Raw genomic sequence first — 13,234 nt, 5'->3', positions numbered from 1 at the left:
CTCGATAAAAATAAAACCTAAACTGTGAAAAACTTGCCTCAGGGCATTAATAAATATGTATAAGTAAATAAATAAATTCAAAGGGATTTGGATTAATAGAAGTTTCAATTTTTCATGTCTACGAAGAAAAATTCACACAGAATTCTCTTGGACACAATAATCCATGCATAATTCCCGAAATTCAAGGAATTCCCGTGAGTAGCCACCCTGATCATTGAAGAGTATTATTTTGGGGTCATAAATTGGTGATATATAGGATAGTGCAAAGCATCGTACTCAAAAAGTAACATAGTGGTGTAGAGAAAATGAAAATGTTAAGACAAAAATACAGGTGGCCAGGAATTGATGCTTGTAATTTGCACTGCAGAAAACATGGATAATTCAGCAACAGAGTACAGAGCTTGAGACGAATGTTGTAGCCATGGAAAAGAATTAAGGTAAAATTGTGCAAGTGCTGCAAAAGGTATTGAATGTAGTGCAATGATGGGTAAATCTCCACAGCAGAGGCGAAGATATAGTACAAGCAATGCAAGCACTGCTTACATAATTCGAATATCATTTAATGTACTTAATGTTCTAACCGTATTTAGTTTCCATCGCACTCGATTTCGCGAAAAAATGCGGCCGCAAACTCCTCCAGCAGCTCTGTAGCAAGCACCAGCCTCAATGATTGCAACCGTTCTGCGGGAAAATAAGGCCTCCGAAGGAGTCACATGGCGAAGCGTGAAATTCTGGTGGAACCCGTCCACAAAGCTTCTACAAAAAGCTGTGCTTTCCGAGCTTGCGTGATTCCCGAAAATAGCCGAGTTCAACCGAAAGCAGAAGGATTCATCTATGGGCACGTTGCCAGCAAAAACTAGTAACGAATATTTGTCTTCATGAACACGTAAACAAGATCGCAAATATAATAATAATTGTTAGTCATAAAATAACTAAAATAAGTTATTATCACTGTTCTAAATTCCATATATATCATATTATATTACAAATTATTTTAGATTTCGCGAAATGTAAAACGCATAAAAAAAGTTGACATTGGGAGTTGGGGCAGTGGAATTTCTGCACCCCCGTGAAGAGTTTTCTCAGGGAGGGAGGGAATATTGGACGGACCTTGGTCCTGCACCCTGCTTCCTGGTCGGTCCAGCTCAAATTACGCCAGAAGTGTTGACCGCTACCAGTGTTTGCAACTGCCAAATTATTTACGCAGTAATTCAAGTGAGCTCTTTCACAAATTTTACAATCAATAAATTGACTGCTTTTGAATAAAACTTGGGGTGAAAATAAAGCTATCTGAGAAAGAACTATCTACTGATATTTGTACATGACATAGAAGTAAATCGTATACATTCTGCATATTATGAGCACAAGAATATGTTTTAATGATTGATTGATTGATTTGTTGTTTTAAGTCCACTTTATGCACAGTAAGGCTAATCGGGACTGGACCTACAGTTTAAAATGGGATCTGAAACACTTGTGCCTCCACCGGGTATCGAACCCGGAACCCCTTGATTACAAGGCGACGACACTACCACTGCGCCATCGGGGAGGCCCGAATATGTTTTAAGTTCTATTATTATGACGCAAGTGGTGTTCCCAGGGTCTTTTTATGGTCCCCATTTTGTCATCTTTTCCTTCCTTTGACGTTTTTTCTTAGATATACTGGGCCAAAAGGGGGTTATGTCTACCATCCACCCCCCCCCCCCTTCACCCCGGGCACGCCATTGAATGACACTTTATTACTTAAATATTAATGTACATACTCGTTCTGCTGAAATGATTCTGATTCCTCCGCGCAATTTTTATCTCCAAACTGATATATCTTTCCTTTGTGATGGATAAAATTAAGGAAATAGGTTGGTATCACTTTCTGTTGTTTCAGAGATTTTCAAAGTGATCTTGTGTGGATGCTTGCATTTGTGGAAAGCGCGTGGGATAGTGTGAGTGTTTGTTGCTTCGTGTTTTGTGCTGTGAATTTATCGGAATGAACGCGTATTTAGGAACGGTTGATGTGAAGTGCGGGTGTATTATTGAGCAATTGAAAATTGCTTCGTTTAGCTCGAGAGAGATAAGTGTTAAAATGAAAATCGTGGAAGGGGGTCGACCAACACCAAGAGTTTGAAATTTATTGTGGTGAGTACATCGTCTATGCATGTGTTTCTTTGCTTTGAAAAGAATTTTTTATTGTTTGTGTTTAAGTTTTTATTTAGTGTTTAAGTTACTCCAATGCGGTTTTTAGGGTGCCCAAAAATACTAAATTACATCATGCAGCGTAAAATAAACAAATGATTTCCATTTTTTTTTATCTAAATCGGTTTGGTCACCGTTTGACCATATTAAATAATAATGAACAAATAAAGGTACTAATAAGTAAGTAAGAAATTCCGTCTCCCTTTAGTCGTATGCGGAAAGTTCGCATATGCAAAACGTTTAATATCATATGAATAACGTTACCTGGATTTTTTTAAAAAAGTAACTGTGACATTTGCGGATCATATGGTTTATTTTTAGTACAGTCACTTTATTACGATATTTTGACAAATCCAGCGACTGGGTAAATGAGGCTATAAACCTTGAATCTTTCCCCTCGGCATGTCATTGTACTACATGTTTTGTTGTACTGAAACATTGCTTGCGTCCTTTGTAAGACTACGCTTCGCTACTGCTCCACAGCAAAGTATCTTTGCATATAGATCTGTGAGCACATTTGATAATGTGGAGAAACAGAAGAATAGCAATGATACAGTAGAACGTAATGTAGTGTGGGTGAAATTGTTGTTTAAATAACAAAAAGAATGATGTTAGTTACATTCAGGGCAGAATACTGGGCAGGAACAGCAACGCCGCTTGGGTAGTAGATGCAGACAGAAAGAGGCGAATGGTGTATGGAAACTAATTGAAGTGGCCGAACAGACAGAACAAAGTACAAATGAAAATTAATATGATAAGCAGCAAGAAACATGCGGAAATTGTAGTGGAGCAACATTTCGAAGATTTTATAATGATTAACTATTGATTTACAAGATACACGTGCCAGGCCCCGTGGCAGAGAGAGTGCTACGATGGCAGGGGTCCCAGGTTCGAATCCCGGCCTGGGCATGGATCCTTGTTAGTGTCTATTCACCAATTTCATCATGTAATCACTCATCCCATCTTCGCAAATTAGCCAAAAGTAGCACAAGAAGTGAAGTAAAATAAAGCAAATCAATCACTACAAGATACATGTGATGTAAATGGCATACTGAATTTGAATCCTGAGGTAGACTATAATTGAATGTCATCCAAGGTGAGACCAGAGTACCATCATGGGAGAGAAGACAACCTAATAAGAATACAATTTGAAGAAAGATGGGGAAATGTCAAGTGTTAAATATAAGTATGTTAGTTTGCTGATAAATTGAATCCACAATGGAAGCTGTACATTGAAGTATTTGACATTAAAGTCATTGTTGTATATCGCTGACCCACGTGGCGGAGTGGTTAGCACATCGCCCTAGATGACAGGGGTCCCGGGTTCGAATCCCAGCCTGGGCATGGATGTTTGCGAGTGTCCATTCATCATATCATCACTCATCCCCATCTTCGCACATGAGACAAAGTGACACAAAAAGCGAAGTAAGTAAAAAAAGCAAATCAATAACAATCATTATCTTATATAAAATGATGGGTCACATGTATAACACGGATGGCTATTAGCCTGCACACACAACACTGTAGTGTTCATTCTTGCATGTTGTTTGCACCACAGACTCTCTCCCCTCCAACAGAATTTTATCCTTTTAACGTTTCTACCATCTTCTAAACATCTGATAACAGATCTACTGCCAAATTAATATAGTCCTGATGAAGACCAATGTGAATTAGTCATAACTAACAAACGACAGCACACTAAGGTACACGGTAAATATTTTTTTATTAAAACTTTGTGATGAATGCGGTAACATGGATAATCACAACTAATTTTCTAACAAGCAGTAATGTGTACTCTGGGAGCTCCACTTGATTTAAACGTTCACATACGAACAAAATCTGTCTGGACTGCACTTCCAGTTTTACACTATCTGAACCATGCAATTTGTGCCCTTTCTACAGGGGGTAGATAATTTAGACCTTTACATTACAAGACCTAGCATTAACGGAAGTGTGGCACAAATAAGAACCTGCCACAACCCAGCAGTTGTCTTCTGCAGACATCACTTACAGAACATGAATTAAATGTCTTATAACATGTTTTAATCATTACTAACTTCATGTTAGATGATGTACTACTTACGAAACTTACACACGGTGGCTACTCTAGGACCACAATAAAATTCAAGTATGATTCCCGGTTTTCAAGTTGAAGTTTACAAAAATTCAAAATTCAATACGTGTATTAACAATATAAATGGTCTGTGCGATTCCAATGAATCAAAAATTTTAATTCAATTCAATTGAACGATAGGATGTAATCTACGAAAAATTGTTAATTCTATAAGAATTTTAAATTTACCTAATAAACTTCAAGATATTTATCTTGCAATAATATTCCGTCTGTCAGACAGAACGCCGCAAAGGACACTAAAAAAAATGGAAACGGATCAAGGGAATTCTGTTTATATTTTCCATGCAGCTTTCTGTGAAAAACTTGTATAAATTCGCAGTCAATATACCTCTTTAGCCGAATTATATGTTTTGTACAACATAAGACACAACAAGAATTTTTAGCTCTGGATTTTAAAAAGTTGCAATTTTTCACATCTACGGACAGGATTAAGCTTGAATTATTGAGGGAAGAAACCCCACCTTAGCTTAACACGACCAGTACACAACCATCCTACGAACTTACATACGTCAGGAGGGTTACATACTTTTCGGGTCTGCACCATTGTTTACATGTCAAATTTATAGTTGTAAATTTGTATCCCTGTACCCAACATTACAATAAATGGCCAAATTCCATTTGGTTGCATCGTTTTCACACAAATAACTTGTACAGTGTGTCCAAGAAGTCCCAGTACCCCTACTTGTCTATATCCTGTTCATACTGTGTTGAAAATTGGCCGATATTAGGTTGCTCGAAAATAATTTACTTTTGATGGTTGGACCCACTCGAATTTGTATGTCAGTGCTTGGAACATTACTGATGTGTGTATAGGTGCACGAACGACAACACACGGGGGAAACAATGTAATATGTACTATGTAATATAATTTTGGGGTACGGGGACTTCTCACACACACTGTATTGTTTTAAATTAATAAAATTATAAAACTTTGTAAGAAAAAATTGGTATGAGAAGTGACCCTACAAAAACAAATGCATGGATGTATTTACAGTGTTTTGCATTTCATGGTACATTGTCAATTTTGTTTTTTCTCATAGCCGCGATGTGTCAAACCATCATTGATGCCCAGGGCATCGTCGCATATACGTAGTTTGAAAACTCCTGGCACAGAATGGAAAAAATCAGGAGGAAGAAACTGAAAATGGCAAAAAAAAATATAAACCTACAGATTGTTATGTAGAAATTTCAGTCAAAAATGCAGACTCGATTCAGGATTCAAACAGAGTCTCTGGCTTACCATGACGTGCCATCTCTCTATCAACTGTTATTTCCTTTCTCTCTCCTCGATCTACTGCCATGCAGGGTTGTAGTCTGTTTTTCTACGAACCAGCTTCAGTGTGGCCACTCTAGGCCCATGATAAAATTCAAGTATAATTCCCGGTTTTCAAGGTGAACTTTCCAAAAATTCAACGGTATACAAGTAGATGTTTTCTCTACATCAACGTATTATGAATCTCACCATTAACACACATGCACACACAACTATATTAACAATAAAAAGGGTCTGTGTGATTCCAATGTATCCAAAATTAAATTAAACGGTACATATATTTAAAATATTTAATTTAGGGTACGGAGTTTACATTCGCAATTCCACATATTCAGACTCGAAATACATATTCAACACAAGTGACGGATGTTACGGGATATACTAATTGTTAATTGTACAAGAACTTCAAACACAAATTTGTCTATTCAACTTTAGGATAACTTATCTTGCAATAATCTTTCGTCTGTCAGACTAGACTGTTGCGCAAAAGACACTAAAAAAGTAAACAGATTGAGAGAATTGTTTTATTATCTTTTCTCAATTAAAATAAAACCTATACTGTTTAAACCTTCAGAGCATTTATAAATACGTATAAGTTCAATGAGACTTGGATTAATAAAAGTTGCAATTTTTCACGTCTACGGAGAAAAATTCACGCAGAATTCCCGGAGCCAATAATTCATGCAGAATTCCAGGAATTTAAGGAATTCCCGGTGAGTAGCCACCCTGAGGTTGCAAAATTTTTACATGACTGAGCAATCGATAAGGGGAGGGGTTCGTAACGCTCTTAGATGAAATAAAAGAAGGATCAGAGATTGTGAAAATTGTTCAAAAAAGCTGTTAACCAACTGTGTGTAGAGTTCTTTTTTAAGCTGAGAAATGTAACAATATATGGTGTGAAAAAATATTTCTGTAATTTTATACACACCACACTCCTCACTGTCAAATCCTGGCACCACCTACTGGAAGAACAGGAGTACGTGAACTTGAGCAATATCATGTGACAAACACAGGAAATTCTATATTGCTATAATTATATACTGGGTGACTTTTTTAACCTGAATCATTTGAATATCTTGAAAAAAAATCATCCTACAAAAAAATGTTCCAAATAAAAAGTTGATAGTTTGGAGGGGGAAGTTTAGTGGTGCAACAAAAGAACACCCCCTCCCCCTCTTGTAGGTGGGGCAGGGGGCAACTTTGAAATTTCAAATAGAAACCCCTATTTTTTATTACAGATTCGGATTTTACGGAAAAAAATACATAAGTTTTGTCTGAAACATTTTTTTCGATTCGTGATAGATGGCGCTATAATCGACAAATTTTCATTTCTTGAATGTTTACACTTTAAAACCAATGTATTTCATTTCGCAATTCATTTAAAGTCAAAAAATAAAACATTCTCGTGCATGAACTTTGTACTAATTCTTGACAAATCTTTTGAGATTTAATTAAGCTGGTAATTCGCCTATTTACAACATTTAAAAGTTAGATTCGATATTTGTTTAATTTTTTTTATTGTTGTGTGAAAGATGCTTAAGAAAGCTACAACAGAAAAAAATAAAAAAAAATAAAACAATGTCAAGAAACAGTTCCTTTTTAGACTTTTCCTGTTAAATCATTCTTTGTTTTTCATTGCTTTTTAGATCACAAGAATGGTCCGAGCGATTAATTTGACTAAAATGTTGATAACTTTTAATATCAATGGATGGATTAATGTAGAAGAGAAAATTGAAATGGTTCTCGTGTATGGAGAATCTGGAAGGAATCTCTGTCAAGCTGTCGTTGTTTATGCTCAGCGTGTTTCAGACAGGGTGCGTTCTTTCGCTTCGTTTCAACGTACAGTTGAAGGAAGTGTTAAACCTAAACAAAGGACCCGTCGAAAAACAGTTACTGGAGAAGAAAATGAAATTAATGTGTTAGCTGCTGTGGCCCATGATCCTCATGTCAGCTCATGAAAATTTGTCGATTATAGCGCCATCTATCACGAATCGAAAAAAATGTTTCCGACAAAACTTACGTATTTTTTTCCGTAAAATCCGAATCTGTAATAAAAAATAGGGGTTTCTATTTGAAATTTCAAAGTTGCCCCCCACCCCCACCTACAAGAGGGGGAGGGGGTGTTCTTTTGTTGCACCACTAAACTTCCCCCTCCAAACTATCAACTTTTAATTTGAAACATTTTTTGTAGGATGATTTCTTTTCAAGATATTCAAATGATTCAGGTTAAAAAAATCACCCAGTATAATGGCAAGGCCAGGATTCGAACCAGAGACCTTGCTGTGCTAACGACTCCATCATAGATACTGGCCATGAAATTCTACAGCATCTTTTAGAATTTAGTATTACATATTGAAATGCAATATAAAATTGGTCATTTAACTGTGTATATGCAATTAAGGACAATGTACACACAGATGGATCTGGTGAGAATCTCTACTATGCTACTGGCAACACTGCAACGAGGTCACTGTGTTCAGAGAAGTAGAAAGACGGAAAATAATTTGTCAATGCTGGAGGATAGAAGCTTGACCTTAGTTGCGTTTACTCATGCAACATGGTACAGTACAAGAACAGCACATTCCAAAACCAGAATCTTCACTGTCGGCAAGTAAATTGGAAAATAAATCATGCTACGTATTTATACATACCTTTTGTTTGTCTCGCATTGAGCCTCGCCCAAGGACGGCCATCTTTGTCATGGTTTCTTCTTGTAATCGCTTCATTGAATTGCCTTTTGGTCCCAAAAGTTTCCCCACGAAGTTGAACTGGAAAAAAAGAAAACATGCGTCACAAAAGCACGGTTAAGGAACAAAAATAGCATTGGTACTTTAGCATTATACGGACTACGTCCAAATCGTATTCCGCCAAATACGATTCCCACTAATGGAACCTAACCTAACCGACTGACTCATGTTTGCGAGGGGAATATAATTTAACGTATACAAATGAGGTAGTGCGCATAATGCTAAAGTACCATAACATTTTCCCTAGAAAACAGTATATCCAACCAATCATTTCTTCCACTTCAATAAGGCATTTGTACAATTACGGACACTTGTGGGTTGTAATGGTCCCACTGACTTTAAATAGTATAGTTACAACCCAGAAGTTCGTGGCTGCATACCGTATATTTGGGAATGAATAAAAGGTGAATAGGTTGTACGGTTTTCAACTTTAGGGTTTAGAACAAAAATTAAAACTTAACTTTTGGGTTAATAAAGAACACTGACAGGTTCTATTCCCAGAAGTTTATTAAACCATCTTACTCGGACGAACACAAGTGCTGAACAAAAACAGTTGAACATCGACATCTGTGCAGCTTCCCACAGACTACAAAATATGTAGTATGTTAACCCTTGAATATGATATGTGCTTCATTGATTATTGATAACCTAAAAACGCACAGTGTTGACCACCAAAGAAAGAAGTCCTCTCCCCTACGAAATTTCAGGACAAGCCACTGCTTCGTAGTGTAGAGACGGCCAATACTACACATCAGACATTATTTCCCCTTCTTTTCGGCTACCCCTATCCTAGTAAGACTTGTCAACCCCTTACAGACCACAACCCTATAAATAGAATTGTGTATTTGTCATACGTTAAATTTTAAATGAAATTTCATGAACAGGGATTTTTTTACAAATGCTGTACATAGCGATTCATAAGTGCTTATTAATTTTAGAAAAACTAACTTCTAAACACACTAAAAACAAAGCCTGTGAACAATGATGAAATCGATAAAAAATGTGTGGAAACAGTTGCACTTATGACTAATTTCTGTGGTGAGGTTAGCATAATGTGCAGAATCCAGTTACAGTAGTAAATTTACTCATGTATTTGTATTGTTTGATGCTGTTTTCTATCTCGAAGAGTAAATCGCAACAATTAAGATGCTTGAAATGGCAACACAAAAAATAAAGCGGTTTTACTTGGAATTCAAACACAATATTTCTGCCTCACGAGCGTGCATGGCTGCTACACGATTGCCAGGTGACCCGGGTTTTAAGGGACAGTCCCTTATTGAAGTAAAATGTTCCACATCCTATGACATCAGTTGTCCCATATTTGAAAATTACAATTTCCCCCCAGCTATAGCCATGCTCCTGAACTCCTAGACCATCAACTTTGCATTCTGGGGCAGGGTGTGGCTACTCTAGGACCATGATAAAATTCAAGTATACATAATTCCCGGTTTTCAAGGCAAATTTTCAAAAAATTCAAGGCCACAAGCAGACGTTTTCTCTATTTCAACCTTGCGTATTACCTACCGCCTCTCAACACCCACACACATGCACCAGAGGCGCAACCACGAACTTTTGTCTGAAGGGGGGGGGGGGCAAGTACCAGGATAAACGTACCAATAATAATATTATTATTATTAGTAGTAGTGGTGTCAAAGACTATCATCCTCGTAAATTACACAAAAAAGTAGTAGAAGTCTGTTAAAGCATTTGTGTTGGTACAAAGGATTTAAAAAAAAAAAATTCAATTTCACATTAATTAATAATGGAAAACAAGTATACAAACTGTATTTTTGAATGGCAGAAAATGCATGATAAATGCATTCCGAATATTATTATTTTTGTACATATAACATGAATAACTTTCATGCATGTTTTACACATATTCAAAATGAAGTGATGCAAAATAAGAAAATACATGCCAACACTAAATTATGTTTGTATTCAAAGTTTATACACACACACACACACATTTATATTCATTACATAATCAATTTATCCACCTCAACAAACTAACAGCAAAAATGATATAAACTGTCTCTCAAATGTGCACCTTCCTTTTCCTCCCAACAATTATTCATCCATTTAAGACAAAATCCATCAAGATAAGTCTTAATTCTCTCTCTGGTAATTTCCAGTGCATTACAGAAAACAATCACATTGCGAGTGAACGAACAAGACAATTTTTAATCCATTTTTTTGCAAACTGAAATTTTGAAATTGAGGGGGATAATTGCCCCTCTGTGCCCTCTGCAGGTGCCCTTGGCCATCAATATTTGCCCCCTTGCCCTCTTTAGAATTGATTTCCATTCAAGGCTGGGGGGGGGGGGGCACTGTTGTTGCGCCACTGATATGCACACACAAATATAGTAACAATATGAAGTGCCTGTGTGATTACAATGTATTCAAAAATTCTAATTAATTTAATTAAACGGTATATTTAAAAAAGTAATTTGAGGTCCTTAGTTTACATTTGCCATTTCACATACTCAGACTCGAAATATATCTACAAACACAAGTCCTGCAAATGTTATGTTAACTGTGAAAATCTCGGCTCAGTTCATTTATCAATGTGCATAAATTCAATAGAATTTGGATTAATAAAGGTTGCAATTCTTCACGTCTACTGAGAAAAATTCAAGCAGAATTCCCGGCGAATAGATAATTCCAGCTCCGCTTCCCCACCTGCTTGTGGCTCGCTACCTCCCCTGCACTCTTTCTTCCCAGCCAATACTGGTCTTGTTCTAAGTTCTCTTCGACATGTATCAAGATGAGTGGGCAAAGACGACGAAACGACTGTGTATATTTCTTAAAGTCATTGGTTGGAGGAAGAAGATTTTCACACTTAGTTGAAGGACAGTGATAATTAAGATAAAGAAGATTGCAAATACTGCAACAAAGTATTTTCAATAGCACGTGACTGTCTCAGCAATGTAACGCAGCATGCTCGAGGGATGGAGCACAAGAATAGCAAAGAAAACTGTTCTGTTGCAATTTTGTTCCTTATTTTCAACTTGATATTGCGATTTTGTCCCTGGTTTTAAACTGGACATTAAATGGTCTTTGACTGACTGATATCTGTGCATTGTGAAAAGTACAAATAGACCAAGAACTGTTCATCAACAAAGTGAAAGATGTTTATTGAAAGGAAGAAAGGCGAATCCAATTTCTATCTAAATAAGACACGAGTCTGAACTTGTATACAACGCCAAAGTATTTTGAAATGAATTTGAATTTTAAGATTTGCAAAATAGTAGTAGCAATAGCAATAATAATAACAATAATAAAAGTTTCTTGACTTTGGAAGGGTTGTAGCATGCAATCAGGATACAAGGTCGTTCTCGACGGTTCGTAGCGTCGAAATGAAGCATCAAACAGAGGGGGGGACATTATTAAGAAGTTGCTTCCATTACTAACACCTGTACGCTGTTAGTTCGTTCAGTAACACACTGTATCCCTGATGGTGTGGTGGTAACGTCGCCGCCTTGTAATCAAGGGGCTCCAGGTTCGATACTCTGGTGACGCACACAGTTGTTCGGGATCTAAATTTAAACTGTAGGTCTAGTCCCGATTAGGCATATTCGTGCATAAAGTGGACTTACAAATCAAACCCTTTGTATATTGTTTGCACTATATAACGAGACACATCCTCAAGGCCTCTCCGGTGGCATATTGTTGCCTTGTAATCAGGGGGGGTCCCGGGTTCGATCCCCGGTGCTACATTGCGCAGTGGTTCAGATTCAACTTTAAACTGTTAAGTCAAGTCCCAATTGGCTCATATGAGCATAATGTGGACTCTGATCTCCCCACACACGGGACGAACTTCCCTGTCATTGGGGTCGAGGGGAGGGGAGCCCCTTTTAACAGAAGTTGCGTTTGTCAATAATTTAGCCAACTCGGGACGCCAAGATTTCGTACGGGCATTCTGATTTGCTACCCTTTCCCGAGCCATCAATGCCGAACTAGGATCCCGAAGTGCCGACGTAAATTCCCGCCGTAACAGCGCTTTATGCAGGCAAACGAACCAATATCTGCCACGCCGTGTGGCGCAACTCCTGCACGAAAGGGGGGAAGCGGTGGGGGGCTTCATCGCGGCGATAAAAATGCAGATGAAATGTTTCCCCTTAGGACAGTAACTCCAAGAAGTGCTGAAATTGTCCGCCACATGCTACCAGCTGGTCCCATCATATCTGTGGTTTGTGCGAGGGGAAGAAACTTCTCCCAAGCACCACGTGTTTACAGAGACGATATTTTCGGCAACAGATGCCGCCACGATCTCCTGAACTGCTGCAAACTAAACAATGGCTTCAAATTACGAGCTGCACAGCTCGGGGCGAGGAAACCAGGGTATGGATGAGTTTTAGCAGAAGCTCCTACATGTTTTGACAAGGACAATAGGGGACTAACTTTCCTTAATCTAAACACACAGCTATGAAAAGTTTACTACACGCTAATTTAGAATGTAATTCGAAGATGCACGTGTGAACATAATTGCCAATATAGCAATGAAGGCAACCGCTTTGTACAAGATGAACGCAAAATACTAATATTTAGGGCTAGGAGTTTCATGACTTAGCATACTTTTTTTTTTGCTAAGGGTGATGTGTTCTCCAAACATATAGAAATTCATATTAAGAAGAAAATAATTAAGTTAAGGCACTTTTGCGTGATATAGCAGCACATTTTGATGGATTTTCGATCATATTTAGCATATTTTTGCATTTTCAAGAAATATAAAGTCATTTTCAAAGTGGATTCGTTGTTACTCCCATGTGTACTTGAGAGTTCTTTTTGGACTGTAGCAAACTCTTTTTCATTTTTATTTGAGAATTTAGAGAAAGTATTCATTGTGGATTGCAACTCAGGGCGCATAAAGTGAACTACAAATAGTAC

General features: G+C 37.4%; 1 protein-coding gene across 3 annotated transcripts in view; it reads right to left on the bottom strand.

Moving 5' to 3' along the window:
* Positions 1 to 13,234, bottom strand: part of LOC145980277 (KH domain-containing, RNA-binding, signal transduction-associated protein 2-like) — a 161,796-nt gene that overhangs the window by 23,200 nt on the left and 125,362 nt on the right. For all 3 annotated transcript variants that reach the window (XR_014440836.1, XM_083113289.1, XM_083113288.1), the window contains exon 3: positions 8,249 to 8,365. Coding sequence is in view for 2 of the 3 variants with exons in the window: in XM_083113289.1 (XP_082969415.1) it covers positions 8,249 to 8,365 (117 nt within the window). In the remaining variant the exon portion in view is untranslated. The remainder of the gene's footprint in view (positions 1 to 8,248; positions 8,366 to 13,234) is intronic.

This window comes from Lepisma saccharinum, chromosome 27 (assembly GCF_977018435.1).
Source record: "Lepisma saccharinum chromosome 27, izLepSacc3.1, whole genome shotgun sequence".
Lineage (NCBI taxonomy): Eukaryota > Metazoa > Arthropoda > Insecta > Zygentoma > Lepismatidae > Lepisma > Lepisma saccharinum.
Note: the sequence above shows the minus strand (reverse complement) of the source record. Positions and strands in the feature narration are given on the sequence as shown.